This window comes from Oncorhynchus nerka, linkage group LG1 (genome assembly GCF_034236695.1).
Source record: "Oncorhynchus nerka isolate Pitt River linkage group LG1, Oner_Uvic_2.0, whole genome shotgun sequence".
Classification (NCBI taxonomy): Eukaryota; Metazoa; Chordata; class Actinopteri; order Salmoniformes; family Salmonidae; genus Oncorhynchus; species Oncorhynchus nerka.
In genome coordinates, this window is record NC_088396.1 from 59,274,071 (window position 1) to 59,293,641 (window position 19,571).

General features: G+C 41.1%; 2 protein-coding genes across 2 annotated transcripts; one reads left to right on the forward strand and one right to left on the reverse strand.

The window, feature by feature from the left end:
* The first annotated feature begins 521 nt into the window (after positions 1–521).
* On the forward strand, positions 522–1,542 carry LOC135573667 (trace amine-associated receptor 6-like). The gene has a single exon (XM_065023168.1). The coding sequence runs from the start codon at positions 580–582 to the stop codon at positions 1,540–1,542; it is 963 nt and encodes a 320-aa protein (XP_064879240.1). The 5' UTR covers positions 522–579.
* Positions 1,543–17,066: 15,524 nt separating this feature from the next.
* Positions 17,067–18,057, reverse strand: LOC135571815 (trace amine-associated receptor 13c-like). The gene is made up of 2 exons (XM_065018816.1): positions 17,553–18,057; positions 17,067–17,380 (listed from the first exon to the last, which is right to left on the reverse strand). The coding sequence occupies exons 1-2, from the start codon at positions 17,992–17,994 to the stop codon at positions 17,067–17,069; spliced, it is 756 nt and encodes a 251-aa protein (XP_064874888.1). The 5' UTR covers positions 17,995–18,057.
* Positions 18,058–19,571: the final 1,514 nt, after the last annotated feature.

Sequence of the window (19,571 nt, forward strand, 5' to 3'; positions counted from 1 at the left end):
GCCCCAAGTCTTGGTCCAAGAGGCTTCTAAACAGCTTCTACCCCTGAAGCCATAAGACTGCTGAACAACTTATCAAATGGTAATTTGCATTGCCCCCCGCCTCTTTTACTCTGCTGCTACTCTCTGTTTATTATCTATGCATAGTCACTTTAACTCGACCTACATGTACATATTACCTCACTTACCTCGACTAACCAGTGCCCCGCACATTGACTCTGTACCGGTACCCCCTGTATATAGCCTCCACATTGACTCTGTACCGTTTCCCCCTGTATATAGCCTAGCTATTGTTATTTTACTGCTGCTCTTTAATTATTTCTTACTGTTATTTTTTACTTATCTATTTTTCACTTAACACTTATTTTTTCTGCATTGTTGGTTAACGGCTTGTAAGTACGCAATTCACTGTTCAGCAAAGAATAAAATGTGGTTTGATTTGATTTGTACCTTTTCTTTCTATCAGTAACTCAGGGATAAACAGAAAGGCAGAGCTAAGAGTTTGTCAGAAGATGGACCTGACAGGGTCACACACAGGACCAAGCAGGAGCAGGACCTCAGCATTTTTACTTTTTAATACAAATGGAGAAACATGAAGATGTTCAATACTGTTTTCAAGACAGAAACTCTTCTTGCAGAAAGGCTTTTCTATCGACATCTATCTACATAACACTGTACATCTTCTTCTCATTGATTTCAGCAGTTACAGTATTTTTGAACCTACTGGTGATCATCTCCATCTCTCACTTCAAGCAGCTCCACACTACAACCAACCTGCTCATCTTCTCTCTGGCTGTGTCAGATCTCCTGGTGGGACTGATTGTGATACCAGTAGCGACTTTAACAATAATGGAACCATGCTGGGGTTTTGGGGAATATTTCTGCGTGTTTCAATTCTACATTACTTTTTTATGTACTTCTTTATCGCTGGGTAATTTGGTCTTGATATCTATTGACCGCTATGTTGCTGTGTGTGATCCCTTATTGTACCACTCTAAAATAACAGTAACAGGAACTATCTGTTGTATATCCATTACCTGGTGTTGTTGTATCATATACGATGCTGTTATTATACAAAACTTTGTACATGTACAGACACCCAGTAGGTGTTTAACAGAATGTGTTATTGTTGAAGGAATAACATGGGTTAATATAATGTACATTGTAATTATAATGTTTGTCCCGTGCTCTATTATTATAACACTTTATTTGAACATCTTTGTGGTGGCCAGATCACAGGCCAGAAAGGTATTTTCAAAAGAGGCTGACAGTGAGTCTGGTGTTCAAACTGTACATGCAAATAAGTCTGAGAGAAAAGCAGCAAAAACTCTAGTTATTGTTGTTTTCACCTATCTCCTTTCTTGGATTCCATCTCTATTTATTTACTTTGTTTTTTCTGTTATAGGTGATCATTTAATATCATATTTCACTAGTTATCTGGCATTTGTTAATTCCTTAATTAATCCAATAATGCATGCTTTCTTTTATCCATGGATCAAAGTGACAGCCAAACTTATTTTAACTTTGAAGATAAGACGATTATAGTTCCTATAATATGATTTCCTAGTTCGGCAAACATAGGTTTGATATAGTTTTGTTCAACAATCGTTGTAATTATTTCATGTTACAATACACCGACATGACTTATCTCAGTGTTGTCATGATTGATACATGTGGTGTTGATACAGAATGATTGTCTGGATTGGATTGGAATGAATTGGAGAAGTTATAAGAATGCATAAGCTTGTTTTATAAAAGACATTGTAGTCATTGTGGATTGTGTACTCCAAATAGCTTAGGCTGTGGTTGTTCCATGTTACTTAATGATAAATAGTATGTAAGTGTTCTAATATAACATTCAGGGGACGTCATGACTCATGCTATATGTTGTTTAACATCTCCCTCTAGTGGCTCAATTGTGGCACAACGTCTTCATCAAGTAAAGTAAAGTTCAAATGAACAAGGAATTTACAGTCTGCTCACCATTTAATATTAAGGCCACATTTACTAACTAGAGAGAGAGAGAGAGAGAATGATTAGTAAAGCAGTTTAAATACCCTGAGCCCAGGTGACTTGTCACGGTGCTGACTTCGCCTGCAGCAAAAGCCTCTATCCTGTCCTCTGGCTGGGCAGAGTACTTTAGGATTTTAGTCACTTCGGTGTAACAAGGGCCTAGCCGTGCGGCCCTACCAACCCTTCTATTTATTCGTAATGGCCCTTTGCGTGAGTTGGGTTTGTTCCTTCGTTCACGTTGTCAATCCCTTTATCTCCCGGTCTAGTATGGGGCCTTGGATAAATGTACTCTTCTTAGTATGCTAAGTTTATAGATTCTTCCTATACACCCTTACCTTGAGTCTTTTTCTCTTATATATCAATACCTAATAACTAATCTTCTGTTAGTTATTATGCTCGTCAGCTAGTAGTCACTTGGAAACTAGTATTGGTATATGTTTTGACTCTCCTAAAAATATATTATTGTCCACACAATGAAATATTCTTTAGTGCAATCACTTTAACCTACAACCAGGGTCACTTTCTGTTCCGTGAGAGTGTCAAAGGCGTTTGCTCTCCATATCGTTAATCTGGCCTAGTTGTCAAAGTTTCAAGCTTTTACTCTGTTTTTTGTCTTATACACGTTATTACAATTCAATGGTTCTACAGTTTCTCAATACAACAATAATGCTCAATCAATCCTTAATGCGCTATACTATGCCAGAAAATATTGCAAATATAATCAGCTTAAACAGTTTCTACAAACTCTTAATCAAAGCAAATAACCATATATTTACCTTCCCGAAACTGGTCTTTATAAGAGTAATATCAGCAGCCTCTGCTGTCTACAATATTTTAATCTCTTATTTATTCCAAATTTCATAGGTTACACTTTTCACTGCCTGCTGCTTAGATATGGACTTTTTTTGTTGACCCTTGGCTACTACGAGGCTTATGGCTTCCTGGGCTTTTTCAATCTTGCCAAACTGCAATTGTCCCTCGCACACCAAAGATGGAACCGGTGCTCCCAAGAGTTCTTCTAGGCCTCGCTCTGTTGAGGGGTGAAGTTCTCTCTTACACAACCTTGTCCTCTTACTCTTATAAGTGGTGTGAGCTTCCAGTGCACAACACAATTCTTAAGATTACCAGTCAAAACTGTGCTCGTGCCTTGATGTCAAAAATAGTCAATACAAACAGAGTATAGTAAAAAGTAATTTACCTTACCAGATGATTCTCTATGATGTTCAAATCATAATGGTATGAGGATCGTACCTTAGGTACTGATCTCTCCTTTTATACTCCCTTAGAGACCCAGTTTGGGGCGGGGGGGCGCTTGGGAGTTCAATTCATTTTATCTCATTGTGCTTCTCTTGCAGTATACTCAGAATTATGTAGGACTCAGTCCAATGTTAAGTCCCTCAGTACTGATGCCCATAAGTCTTCTTCCGTTGGGGCGTCGGTTTGGTAGAGCTGTTCATGCCACTCCTCCTCAGGTTTCACATAGAACTGGAAATAAAACAAGAACCAACCTATCAGAGCCTGTTCGTTTGGCTCCCCCTGCTGGTCACTTTCCGTTGTGGCAGTTTCTTCCTGCACTCCTCAGTCAATAGTTAGTCCTAGAGCCCATAGATGTGGCTCTGGATCTGGGCCGGTTACTGGGGGAGGGGTCCGATCTCTTTTGGTTTTTGCCAGACTCCAATCACTAACGACCCTCCTCTGCCTGCAGGAGGAACCGCCCCTGCACTGCAGAGGAGCCGTCGTGACAGTATGAACAATACCACTACTCTCACTACATCTCTGCTGCCAGGTCAGGGGTCACACCAGAGCAGCTCTCTCAGATGCTGTTTACTCTGAATGAATATAAAGAGTGGGTTTCACAATAAATAATTTATAATGGATCAGTAAATTGTTTATTCATAATTTATGTCATTAATCTGATATTTAAATAAACTGGTAATTCACATAATTATAAACAACTTTTATAGTACATAATGATTCATAAGATCATTCCAAAGATGTGAAAATGTATTTTAACCATTTAATACTCAGTAAAGTAGTTTTTCCCTAATCTAAAGCGAAGACTATTCTCTCTAAATGTTTTGAGCAGTGACCAGTTGTCACGCCCTGGTCGAAGTATTTTGTGTTTTTCTTTATGTTTTGGTCAGGCCAGGGTGTGACATGGGTTTTTGTATGTGGTGTGTAGCTTAGTGGGATTGTAGCTTAGTGGGGTGTTCTGGGAGAGTCTATGGCTGTCTGAAGTGGTTCTCAATCAGAGGCAGGTGTTTACCGTTGTCTCTGATTGGGAACCATATTTAGGCAGCCATATTCTTTGGTTGTATTGTGGGTGATTGTCCTTAGTGTCTTGATGTCCTGAGTCTGTGTTAGTTTGCACCAGTTTAGGCTGTTTCGGTTTTCATTACGTTTATTGTTTTGTTGAGTTTATATTTTGATTCGTGTTACGTTGTTTTATTAAACATGGCTCGAAATCTACACGCTGCAGTTTGGTCCGACTCTCCTTCTCCATTAGAAAACCATTACACCAGTGTAATTTATCACATAAAGATGGACATGCTATTGGTAGATATTCCAGCAGTACCTGATGCTCCTTAAGATCTCAAATTGACCTGGAACATATCAATGGTTAAACAATAAGCAAACAACACAGAGGACGATAAAGGAAATATATTGAACATTTTATTCCAAAACAGTCACACTTGTAGTAGAGTGCTGAAGGAAGTAATGTGTTTGGCTGAAAATTATGGCATTCTTGTTTCTTCTTTCTGATTGCAGATGTAGTGAGAGTTTTATGTCACTCAGTAGAAATAAAATAAAAACTTGTCAAAAGCTTTTGTTTAGCCGATGTTATTGCAGATGTAGTGAGAGTTTTATGCACCTAGTTCCAACAGTGAAGAAATATGTAACAATTTACCAGATACCTAATACACATAAATCTAAGTAAAGGACTGGAATTAAGAATATTTTAATATATGGATGAGCAATGTCCGAGTGGCACAGACTAAGAGCAGTTCAGACTGCTTACAGGGGAAGGGAACCAGTATCTAAATACATAAATTAACTGAACATTACATTTAAAGGGTTACTACCTTTAATACACTACCAAATCAAAATCATATTTTATTGGTCACATACAAATATTCAGCAGATGTTGCAGCTGAAGCAAATTACTTGAGTTCCAAGCTCCAACAGTGCAGTAGAATCTAACAATTCACAATACACACACACACACACACACACACACACACACACACACACACACACACACACACACACACACACACACACACACACACACACACACACACACACACACACACACACACACACACACACACACACACACACACACACACACACACACACACACACACACACACACACACACACACACACACACACACACAAATAAATAAAAGTAAAAGAATGGAATTAAAAAAGATAAATATTTTGTTAAGCAATCTCTGAGTGGTATTGATATACAATACAATACATATATATACACATATTAGATGAGTAAAGCAGTATGTAAACATTAAATTGACTAGTGTTCCATTATTAAAGTGACCAGGGATTCCATGTCTATGTACATAGGGCAGCATACTCTAAGGTGTAGGGTTGAATAACTGGGTGGTCGTCTGCTTGTGCTGGCTATTTAACAGTATGAGGGCCTTGAGTGCCAGCTTTGATGCACCTGTACAGACCTCGCCTTCTGAATGACAGCGGGGTGAACAGGGCGTGGATCGGGTGGTTGATGTCCTTGATGATCGTTGGGCAGACCACACCACTCTCTGGAGAGTCATAAGAATTCAGATCCTTTACTCAGTACCTTGTTGAAGCACATTTGCCAGTGATTCCAGGGTATGACGCTTCAAGCTTGGCACACCTATATTTGGGGAGTTTGGCCCATTCTTCTCTGCAGATCCTCTCAAGCTCTGTCAGGTTGGGTGGGGAGTGTTGCTGCACAGCTATTTTCAGGTCTCTCCAGAGATCTTCGATCGGGTTTAAGTCCGGGCCACAAAAACATTGAGACTTGTCCCGAAGCCAATCCTGCGTTGTCTTGGCTGTGTGTTAGGGTCGTTGTTCTGTTGGAAGATGAACTTTCGACCCAGTCTGAGAACCTGCTCAGAGCTATCAGTACTTCAAGGATCTCTCTGTACTTTGCTCCGTTCATCTTTCCCTCAATCCGGACTAGTCTCTCATTCCCTGCTGCTGATAAACATCCCCACAGCATGATGCACCACCACCATGCTTCACCGTAGGGATGGTGCCAGGTTTCCTCCAGACGTGACACTTGGCATTCAGGCCAAAGAGTCTTGTTTTTCCATGGTCTGAGAGTCCTTTAGGCAAACTCCAAGGCTGTCATGTGCCTTCTACTGTGGCGTGGTTTCCAACTGGCGACTCTACAATAAAATCTTTATTGTTGGAGCGCTGCAGAGATTTATCCTTCTGGAAGATTCTCCCATCTCCAAAGAGGAACTCTCTCGTGTTCTTGGTCACCTCCATGACCAAGGCCCTTCTCCCCAATTGCTCAGTTTGGCCGGGCTGCCAGCCCGGGCTGCTAGGAAGAGTCTTTGTGGTTCCAAACTTCTTCCATTTAAGATTGATGGAGTCCACTGTTCTTGACATTTTTTTGACCCTTCCCCAGATCGGTGCTTCTGCACAATTCTGTCTCGGAGCTCTACAGACAATTCCTTTGACCTCATGGCTTGGTTACTGCTCTGACATGCACTGTCAGTTGTGGGACTTTATATAGAGAGGTATGTGCCTTTCTCAACAACAACAAAAAAAACATTTTAACTCAGAAAGTCAGTTAAAAATAAATGATTTACAAATGATGGCCTACATCGGCCAAACCCAGACGACGCTTTGCCAGTCGTGCGCCGTCCTAAGGGACTTCCAATCACGGCCAGTTGTGATACAGCCTGATTTGAACCAGATGCAGTGCCTTAGACCGCTCTGCCATTCAGGAGCCAAAATCAATCAAGTTGTATTAATATCTCAAGGATGATCAATGGAAACAGGATGCGCTTTAGCTCAATTTTGAGTCGCATAGCAAAGGGTCTGAATACTTATGTAAATGAGGTATCTGTTTTTTTATTTTTTTTCAAAAAACCTGTTTGTCGGGTATTGTGTGTAGATTGATGAGCGGTAAAAAATAACTTAAGCAGTTTTAGAATGTCTGACGTAACAAAAAGTGGGAAAAGTGAAGGGGTATGAATACTTATAATGTCGCCTCATATTAAACATTTAACCTCATATCCAAAGTAAAGAATAAAGAGCAACATTTCTTTAAACATTTTCCTGCAGAGTGAAACAGAGGACAGGTATTGCTTTCAGTATGTACAGTAGCCAGAGGAAGGCATCATCAATCACAATCTGTGACAGAGGAATAACTTTACTTATTCCATTCTGAACAAAAATATAAATGCACGATTTTACTGAATACAGTCATATGGAAATCAGTCAATTTAAATGAATTCTAGGCCTATGATTTGAATCCAGGCTGTATCAAAAACTGGGAGTCCCATAGGGCGGCGCACAATTGGCCCAGCATCGTCCGGGTTTGGCAGGTGTAGGCCGTCATTGTAAATAAGAATTAGTTCTTAACTGACTTGCCTAGTTAAATAAAATGTTTGGTTTTTAAAGGCTGTTGAATGTTGTCCTACTCCTCTTCAATGGCTGTGCAAAGTTGTTGGATATTGGCGGGAACTGGAACATGCTGGATTGGATTTGAAGGATTTGAAGAAGGCATAAGTCTGTTGTTTTTCCATGTTATTCAATGATAAATAGTATGCAAGTATTCTAATTGTACATTCTGAGGACGTCATGAGTCGTTCTATATGTTGTTAAACACCTCCCTCTAGTGGCTCAATTGTGACACAGCGTCTTCATCAAGTGGAGTAAAGTTGAAATGCACAATACTCCATGATATCAGATAACATCCAAGTCTATCACACTGGTGTATTGTGTAAGTAGTTGAGGGTAAAATGCAAGAATATGCAATTAAGGGTAACACTATAATGTTAAGTAATAAAAACTTTGTAAGTCATTTACAGGTTGTTCACAATACATTAATCATTCCTCCCACATTTGTTAAATTTTAGTCAGCCTGGGATTCTCACATGTATAAATAACTACAATATGCATGAATGATTAAGCACAACAGCACAGGAGACCACAGCAGACAACACCACCACCACTCTCATTACTGCCAGGTCAGGGGTCACGCCATAGCAGCTCTCTCAGAGGCTGTGGAGTCAGAATTAATATAGCGACTGTAAACATTTAATAGCAACACTTTGTAATAAAGAATGTATAATGGATTAGTAAATAGTTCATTCATCATTCATGTATCATTACTCCCCCATTTGTTTAAGTTAGCTGGTTATTCACACATTAATTAACAACTTTTATAGTCTGTAATAATGATTCATAAGATAATTCATAAGATGTTTAATGAGTTAACTTAAAAGTCATTTTGCAGCCCCGAATCTAAAGTGAGGACTATACACACTTTCTAATACTTTATAAATGTTTTGAACAGTTTATCACAAAAATATGGACATGCCATTGGAGGACATTCCAATCCTGATTCTACTTAAGGTCTCAAAATAATCTAGAACAAATCAATGGTAAACGATAAGCACACAGCACAGAGGATGTTAACTAAAGGAGATATGGTTGTCACGGTCGTCCTCCTCTTCATCTGAAGAGGCGAGAAGGATCGGAGGACCAAAATGCGGCGTGGTCTGTGTTCATGATGAATATTTAATAAAAGAAAGCACCGAACACTGAATAGAAACTATACAAAAACAATAAACAAATAACGACCGTGAAGCTATAAATGAGACCTGTGCTGAACACAAGCAACTAACATAGACAATCCCAGGCTACCTAAGTATGATTCTCAATCAGAGACAACTAATGACACCTGCCTCTGATTGAGAACCATACTAGGCCGAAGCATACAAATCCACAAATCATAGAAAAACAAACATAGACTGCCCACCCCAACTCACGCCCTGACCATACTAAATAAATACAAAAAAAAGGAAATAAAGGTCAGAATGTGACAATGTTGAACATTTTATTCCAAATCAGTCAAACTTGTAGTAGTGTGCTGAAGGATGTAATGTGTTTTGTCTGAATATGATAACATCCGTGTTTGTTGGCAGTGACTACCAAACCCAAAGTGTGGATTGCAGTCACCCATTAGAGCAGTTCATAGACTGCTTACAGGGTAATGGAACCAATATGTAAATACTTCATTTCATTCATTAAGTTTAAGGGGTTACAACCTTTAACCATACTTCTTCAAGTTGAGGTAGACTTTGTCTCAGTTACATCATGGGGACAAATACTATTTGTCAGACATCTTAACAACCACACTGTAATCTGACCCAATCGTCCCTTGATGTTGTTTTCCATTTCTGTGGTGGTGTTTTCTCAGAAGAAAATGTGACTGAGAAATGTGATTTCTAGTTCAGTTGTATCAATCAATGATCTCAAAAGCATCTCAAGTAATTAGGGAAAGTTAACAATTTACACTGAATCTTTTCATGACCCTCCCTTTGTACTTAAAAATGTATCCAAAATAATGTCTGCGACCACAAATAACAATAACTGTAGCAACCCTAAAAATGTGGGTATAGACTTTGCCACTTCAGGATGCTTTTGTGGCGATGACGATGCCACTCAGGGCTACGGGCCAGAAGGTTGAGGGTTCGCCGACCACTAAGAACCAGCTCACTCTCCCTGTCTGTTTCATGAGGCCTACACTACGATCAGAGCTGGCCACAGATAATGATCAGCTAGGGGGATATCAGATTTCCAACATTTTGATGCCAATTTCATAACATCTATGCAACTCGTTTTCCACCAACAGGTGTCTCTTGTAAACTCTGTAAATGCCCCTGAAGGTTGGTTCCTCTTCTCCTAAAAACTCCAAAGCCTGAACTGGAAGAACATCTGGAAAAGGTCCACCAGGACATGAAAAGGCATGAGCAGATAGTCATCCCACATGACATCCCACCTATTCAACCACCAGAATTCAATCTGGACACTGACCCTCCAAAATGGAGGGAAGTAGAGAACGTTGTCCGAAGAGCAAGAGCGGCCTCTGCTCCTGGGCCTAATGGAGTACCATACAAGCTCTACAAGAACGCCCCGGATGTTCTACGCTTTCTTTGGAGGCTCATGAGGATAGTGTGGCAGAAGGAAATAATACCAAAGGCATGGCGAAGGGCTGGTGGTGTGCTAATCCCGAAAGAGAAGGATGCGACAGACATCAGTCAATTCCGACCAATCTCCCTTCTCAACGTCGAAGGGAAGATCTTTTTTCAGTATAATAGCACAGAGGCTGTCCACTTATCTGGAAAGGAACAAGTACATTGATACATCTGTACAGAAAGCAGGCATTCCTGGTTTCTCTGGTTGCCTGGAACATACTAGTATGATTTGGCACCAGATCCAAACAGCTAAGAAGGACAAGAGAGACCTCTATGTCATCTTCCTCGACCTGGCCAATGCCTTTGGCTCAGTTCCCCATGAACTCCTCTGGGAATCCTTCAACATTTTCCACGTACCAGAACCCATCACTACACTGGTAAAGGCCTATTTCCAAGACCTGCAATAGTGTTTCACAACACCTGACTTCACAACAACATGGCAGCGCTTGGAAGTAGGCATAATGGCAGGCTGTACAATTTCTCCTCTGGCCTTCACTATGGCCATGGAAGTCATCATCAGGGTATCGAGATGGGTGGTCGGCGGTGAGAGAACTAAGGAAGGGCTCCGTCTCCCACCTATCCGAACATACATGGATGACATGACTACACTGACCACCACTGCAGCATGCACCAGGCGGCTACTTGCAAAACTGCAAGATAACATCAAGTGGGCCCGGATGAAAATCAAGCCAAGCAAATCTCGAAGCATATCCATAGTCAAGGGACAGCTTAAAGATGTGAGGTTCTGCATTGTAGATGACCCGATACCAACGGTGTCTGAGCAACCCATCAAGATCCTGGGTAGATGCTACAACGAAAGCCTCCGGGATAAAGATCAAGTGCAGCAAGTAAGGCAGGACATCGCCGACGGTCTTGAGAACATCAACAAGACCCTACTGCCTGGGAGGCTCAAGCTTTGGTGCCTACAGTTTGGACTTCTTCCCCGGGTAATGTGGCCACTCACCGTCTATGAGGTCCCAATAACAACAGTGGAGAAGATGGAGCGAACCATTACCTCATACGTGAAGAAATGGCTGGGTGTCCCACGATGCCTGAGTAACATCGGCCTCTATGGCAAAGGGGTCCTTGAACTACCTCTTACAAGTCTAACGGAAGAGTACAAGTGCTCTAAAGTAAGACTTCAGATGACATTGAAGGACTCCAAAGACCAGACCATTAGCAAGGCTGCACCTCCCCTACAAACTGGACGGAAATGGACATCATCCAAGGCTGTGCAGCAAGCAACATCAGCCCTGAAACACCAAGACATTGTGGGGAATATCCAGCATGGAAGAGGAGGCTTTGGCCTGGCAGCAAGCAAACCAACGTTCCATAAGGCAACAACATCTGAACGCAAGAAGCTGGTGGTCGAGGAGGTGCGCAGACAGGAGGAGACTGCAAGAAGTGCAAAGGCTGTCTCTCTGGCTAAACAAGGGCAATGGACGCGGTGGGAAGGCCTGGAGAGGAGAAAGATCAACTGGAGTGAGCTTTGGCAAATGGAGGCAAGCAACATCAGCTTCATCATAAGAGCTGTTTATGATGTGCTTCCATCACCAAAAAATCTACATCAATGGTATGGCGAGGACTCGACCTACCCCCTCTGCCCAGCTCCAGCGACTCTCAGGCATATAATGACAGGTTGCAAGACCAGCCTCTCACAAGGCCGCTACACCTGGAGGCACAATCAGGTCCTCAAGAGCCTGGCTGCAGCACTTGAGACCAAGAGGAGTGCAACCAATTCATTACCTCCAAAAACAAGCAATCCCGTCAAAACAACAACATTCATCCGGGAGGGACAGAAAAGGCCCAAGTATCCTCCTACAAAGCCAGAAACTGGACACCTAGCCATGGCCCGGGACTGGAAGATGCTTGTCGATATTGGCCAGCAACTCATTTTTCCACCTGAGATTGCTTCTACCAACCTTAGGCCAGACATGGTACTCTGGTCCCCTTCACGAAAGGCTGTGTACATCATAGAGCTCACAGTCCCGTGAGAAAACTCTGTTGAAGAGGCCTACGAGCGTATGAAACTGCGTTACACAGAGTTGGCAGCAGACGCCACTCAGCGTGGCTGGAATGCAAAAGTCTGGCCAGTTGAAGTGGGATGCAGAGGATTCGTGGCTTCTTCCATCATCAGGTTGCTGAAAGAACTTGGAATCCATGGACAGGCTCTGTGGCAGACCGTCAGAGCAGTTTCTCAAGCAGCTGAAAGAGGCAGCCAGTGGATCTGGATCAAACGGAAGGACCCTTGCTGGGCTATAACTTCATGACCCCCCACCCCCACCTGAGAACCCAATTCAGATCCCTCCAACTTGAGGAGGGCATATGAGGTATGCGGTCAGCTGTATGGCTGGCTCAGGGAAGAGGACGCCCCTGCCTTGCATAGTCCCGTGGGACATCTTAATTGGGCATGGGACACAAGCTAAGGCTTGATCACCCTTTAGCTGGCCACCTTTGATGAGGGTGTTTAGTGATTAAAGGCCGAAACACCCACTGATTCGAAGGCACACTACTGAGGATGAGGATGATCTTACCCCAGTCTACGAAATAAACCTCCCATGCCACTCTGTCAACATCACGGCAAATCTCATGCGAGTGCATTCCATCTATTGGCACAATGGACAGTTTTTAACATCTCGTCCCGTGTTTTATGATTCTCTGGACAGGTCGATGTTTGTAGCCGAGGGTATCTGGATAACAGCTCAGGCCCAAAGTTGGTTCTTGTGGATGGTGGTCTGTTAGAGCCATAGCTCAATGCTCTTTGACCTCCCTTCTGGAGGACGGTGTTCCCCAGAGGTAATGTTACTGGCCCATTCAACCCCCCGGCCAAGAGGCAGCTTTGTAGCCTGTCCACCAGGGACTTTGCTTCGGCCCCCATGGGTAGACTTTGGAGACCATTGTCAACATAGAAGGTGTGCTTGACTGACTCCTTAACATCTGTGTTGCCATCATGGTGGTGCTGAGAATGTTTCTGGTGGGCATAGATGGCACAGCAGGGCCTACACATCGTTACGAAGGGTAAGACCTGCCATTCATAGGTGTTCGGCACTGCTTTTCAGTCTAAATTAAGATCCACAACATTTATTCCACGGGACAAAACTAGGTCCAGAGTGTGACTATGGCAGTGAGTAGTTCCGGAGACATGTTGGACAAAACCCACTGAGTCGACTATGACTCCGAAATACTTTTGAAGTTGGTCTGGGGATTTTTCCATGTGAACATTAAAGTCACCAAAAATTTGAATATTATCTGCCATGACTACAAGGTCCGATAGGAATTCAGGGAACTCAGCGAGGAACGCTATATATGTAAACAGTAGCTATAAAAAGTGATTGAGTAGGCTGCGTAGAGTTCATGACTAGAAGATCAAAAGACAAAAAGTTTGGTTTTACCATCATAAATGTTAGCAACACCTCCGCTCTTGCGGGACGCGCAGGGGATATGGTCACTAGTGTAACCAGGAGGTGAGGCCTCATTTAACACAGTAAATTCGTCAGGCTTAAGCCATGTTTCAGTCAGGCCAATCACATCAATATTATGATCAGTGATAAGTTAATTGACTATAACTGCCTTTGAAGTGAGGGATCTAACATTAAGTCGACCTATTTTGAGATGTGAGGTATTACAATCTCTTTCAATAATGGCAGGAATGGAGGAGGTCTTTATTCCAGAGAGATTGTTAAGGCGAACACCGCCATGTTTAGTTTTGCCCAACCTATGTCGAGGCACAGACACGGTCTCAATGGGGATAGCTGAACTGACTACACTGACTGTGCTTGTGGCAGACTCCACTAAGCTGGCAGGCTGGCTAACAGCCTGCTGCCTGGCTTGCACCCTATCTCATTGTGGAGCTAGGGGAGTTAGAGCCCAGTCCATGTTCGTAGATAAGATGAGAGCACCCCTCCAGCTAGGATGGAGTCCATCACTCCTCAACAGGCCAGGCTTGTTCCTGTTTGTGGATGAGTCCCAGAAAGAGGGCCAATTATCTACAAATTCTATCTTTTGAGAGGGGCAGAAAACTGTTTTCAACCAGCGATTGAGTTGTGAGACTCTGCTATAGATGTTACGATCTTCTTAATCTGAGGAACAGGAATATGAAAGATCGAACCAAAGTACAGTGTGGTACGTGTCCATGTTAAATGTATTACAACTGAACACTGAATCCAAAATAACAAAAGTGAAACAACGAAAATTGAAACAGTCCTTTCAGTTGACACAACACAAAACAGGAAACAACTACCCTCAAACACAGGTGGGAACAGGCTACCTAAGTATGGTTCTCAATCAGAGACAACGATAGACAGCTGCCTCTGATTGAGAACCATACCAGGCCAAACACAGAAACACAAAACATAGAACAAAACATAGAATGCCCACCCCAACTCACGCCCTGACCAAATCAAAATAGAGAACTAAAAATCATATCATATCAAATCAAATGTATTTATATAGCCCTTCGTACATCAGCTGATATCTCAAAGTGCTGTACAGAAACCCAGCCTAAAACCCCAAACAGCAAGCAATGCAGGTGTAGAAGCACGGTGGCTAGGAAAAACTCCCTAGAAAGGCCAAAACCTAGGAAGAAACCTAGAGAGGAACCAGGCTATGTGGGGTGGCCTGTCCTCTTCTGGCTGTGCCGGGTGGAGATTATAACAGAACATGGCCAAGATGTTCAAATGTTCATAAATGACCAGCATGGTCGAATAATAATAAGGCAGAACAGTTGAAACTGGAGCAGCAGCACGGCCAGGTGGACTGGGGACAGCAAGGAGTCATCATGTCAGGTAGTCCTGGGGCATGGTCCTAGGGCTCAGGTCCTCCGAGAGAGAAAAGAAAGAGAAGGAGAGAATTAGAGAACGCACACTTAGATTCACACAGGACACCGAATAGGACAGGAGAAGTACTCCAGATATAATAAACTGACCCTAGCCCCCCGACACATAAACTACTGCAGCATAAATACTGGAGGCTGAGACAGGAGGGGCCAGGAGACACTGTGGCCCCATCCGAGGACACCCCCGGACAGGGCCAAACAGGAAGGATATAAAAAAAAGGAACTTAGGTCAGGACGTGACAGTAGAGCTCATCACTCCCCCTAACTGGGAGGGGGCCAGAGACAATTACACGATGCCGACACATCTTTCTAGCTGATTTACACGCTGAAGCTATGTTGCGCTTGGTGACCTCTGACTGTTTCATCCTAACATCGTTGGTGCCGATAACAATATCCCTATACTCTCTACACTCGCCAGTTTTAGCTGTAGCCAGCACCATCTTCAGATTAGCCTTAACGTCGGTAGCCCTGCCCCCTGGTAAACAGATTAGCCTTAACGTCGGTAGCCCTGCCCCCTGGTAAACAGATTAGCCTTAACGTCGGAAGCCCTGCCCCCTGGTAAACAGTGTATGATTGCTGGATGATTCGTTTTAAGTATAATACTGCGGGTAATGGAGTTGCCAATGATTAGGGTTTTCAATTTGTCAGAGCTAATAGTCAGAGGCTTCGGCGTCTCAGATCCTGTAACGGGAGGAGGAGAGACCAGAGAAGGCTCGGCCTCTGACTCCGACTCGCTGCTTAATATGGAGAACTGGTTGAAAGTTTCTGTCGGCTTAATGAGCGACACCGGTTGAGCATTCCTACAGCATTTCCCTCCAGAAGACATGGGAAAGTTGTCTGGCTGCGGGGACTGTGTGAGGGGATATATACTACTATCTGTACTTACTGGTTCTACAGACGTTGTTTCATCCTTTCCTACACTGAAATTACCCTTGACCAATCACCATCCTATGGCCACAGCACATACTGAAATGAATCCCTGCCCACTGGGCACAGACATGAATTCAATGTCAACTCTATGTTGGATTAAAAAAAAAACATTGATTCAACCAGTGTTGGCCCAATGGGTGTAATACACCTTCACTTGTAGTGTATTAAAGGTTGTAACCCTTTAAATATAATGTTCAGTTAAATGATGTATTTAGATATTGATTCTATTACCCTGTAAGCAGTCTATGAAGTACTCTAATGAGTGTCTGCAATCGACACTTTGTTTTAGATTCTCAAGGCTAACAAACACTAATGTTATAGTTTTCAGACAAACACGTTACTTCCTTCAGCACAGTTTGTTTTTGGAATAAAATGTTCAATGTATTTCCTTATGCTCTGTTGTGTTGAATAATTCATGTATATACTGTAGTAGTTATTTATAAATGTGTGAAAACATAGCTGAATAACATTTCACAAATGAGGCCTTAATATTAAATGGTGAGTAAACTGTAAATGCCTTTCAAATGGTTTATTACTGAATGGTATTATAAAGTGTTACCCATAATTGCATATTCTTACATTTTCAACTACTTACACAATACAGCAATTATTTAGACCTGGACGTTATCTGATATCATGGAGTATTATACATTTCAACTTTACTGCACTTGATGAAGACGTTGTGTCACAATTGAGCCACTAGAGGGAGATGTTAAACAACATATAGAATGACTCATGACGTCCTCAGAATGTTATATTAGAACACTTACATACTATTTATCATTAAGTAACATGGCACAACCACAGCCTTAGGTATTTGGAGAACACAATCCACAATGACTACAATGTCTTTTATAAAACAAGCTTATTCCTTCTTATGCCTTCTCCAAGTCATTCCATTCCAATCCAGACAAATCATTCACTATCAACACCACTTGTATCTATGATGACAACACTGAGATAAGTAATGTCAGTGCATTGCTATATGAAATAAATAAATACAACAGCTGTAGATCAAAACTATATCAAACCTATGTTTGCCAACCTAGGGAATAAAATTATAGGAATTATGAACGTCTTATCTTCAAATGTAATAAAAGTTTAGCTGTCACTTTGAACCATGGATAAAATAATGCATAAATTATTGGATTAATTAAGGAATTAACAAGTGGCAGAAAAATGATGAAATATGATGAGAAAATGTCAATTAAAAAAGAGTAAAAATGGTAAATAAATAGAGATGGAATCCAACAAATGAAATAGTTGAAAACAACAATAGACAAGAGTTTTTGCTGCTTTTCTCTCAGACTTATTTGCCTGTACAGTTTTAACACCAGACACACTGGCAGCCTCTTTTGAAAATACCTTTCTGGCCTGTGATCTGGCCACCACAAAGATTTTCATGTAAAGTGTTATAATAATAGAGCACGGGACAACCATTGTAATTACAATGTAAATTCTATTAACCCATGTTATTCCTTCAACAATAAAACATTCTTTCAAACATGTAACAGCATCGTATATGATACAACAACACCAGGTAACGGATATACAACACGTGATTCTTGTTGTTGTTATTTTAGAGTGGTACAATAAGGGATCACACACAGCAACATAGCGGTCAATAGATATCAAGACCAAATTGCCAAGTGATAAAGAAGCACATAAAAAAGAAATGTAGAAATGAAACGCACAGAAATGTTCCCCAAAACCCCAGCATGGTTCCAATATTGCTACAGTCACTACTGGTATCACAATCAGTCCCACCAGGAGATCTGACACAGCCAGAGAGAGGATGAGCAGGTTGGTTGTAGTGTGGAGCTGCTTGAAGTGAGAGATGGAGATGATCACCAGTAGGTTCAAAAATACTGTTACTGCTGAAATCAATGAGAAGAAGATGTACAGTGTTATGTGGATAGATGTCGATAGAAAAGCCTTTCTGCAAGAAGAGTTTCTGTCTTGAAAACAGTATTGAACATCTTCATGTTTCTCCATTTGTAATAAAAAGTAAAAATGCTGAGGTCCTGCTCCTGCTTGGTCCTGTGTATGACCCTGTCAGGTCCATTTTCTGACAAACTCTTAGCTCTGCCTTTCTGTTTATCCCTGAGTTACTGATAGAAAGAAAAGGTACATTTTCTCCAATTCAAATCATATCAAACCACATTTTATTATTTGCTGAACAGTGAATTGCGTACTTACAAGCCGTTAACCAACAATGCAGTTTTAAGAAAAAATAAGTGTTAAGTAAAAAATAGATAAGTAAAAAATAACAGTAAGAAATAATTAAAGAGCAGCAGTAAAATAACAACAGCTAGGCTATATACAGGGGATACCGGTACAGAGTCAATGGGCGGGGCACCGGTTAGTCGAGGTAATTGAGGTAATATGTACATGTAGGTAGAGTTAAAGTGACTATGCATAGATAAGAAACAGAGAGTAGCAGCAGCGTAAAAGAGGAGGGGGGCAATGCAAATGACCATTTGATAAGTTGTTCAGCAGTCTTATGGCTTCGGGGGTAGAAGCTGTTTAGAAGCCTCTTGGACCAAGACTTGGGGGTACCTCTACCGCAGTCTATGCTCTCGATGGTGCAGATGTTGAACTTTTTTTTTTTTTTGTTGAATTATTTTATTTTTTTGCCCATTTTCTCCCCAATTTTGTCGTATCCAATTGTTGTAGTAGCTACTATCTTGTCCCATCGCTACAACTCCCGTACGGGCTCAGGAGAGACGAAGGTTGAAAGTAATGCGTCCTCTTAACACAGCGTGCAACATGAGTTATTGTTATAGTTTGTTCCATTTAACATTTTACATAGATACAGATACATTACATAGATACAGATACATTACATAGATACAGATACATTACATAGATACATTACATAGATACAGATACATTACGTAGATACATTACATAGATACATTACATAGATACAGATACATTACATAGATACATTACATAGATACATTAAATAGATACATTACATAGATACATTACATAGATACAGATACATTACATAGATACATTACATAGATACATTACATAGATACATTACATAGATACATTACATAGATACAGATACATTACATAGATACATTACATAGACACATTACATAGATACATTAAATAGATACATTACATAGATACATTACATAGATACAGATACATTACATAGATACATTACATAGATACATTACATAGATACAGATACATTACATAGATACATTACATAGATACATTACATAGATACATTACATAGATACATTACATAGATACAGATACATTACATAGATACAGATACATTACATAGATACATTACATAGATACATTAAATAGATACATTACATAGATACATTACATAGATACAGATACATTACATAGATACATTACATAGATACATTACATAGATACAGATACATTACATAGATACATTACATAGATACATTACATAGATACATTACATAGATACATTACATAGATACAGATACATTACATAGATACATTACATAGATACATTACATAGATACATTACATAGATACATTACATAGATACAGATACATTACATAGATACATT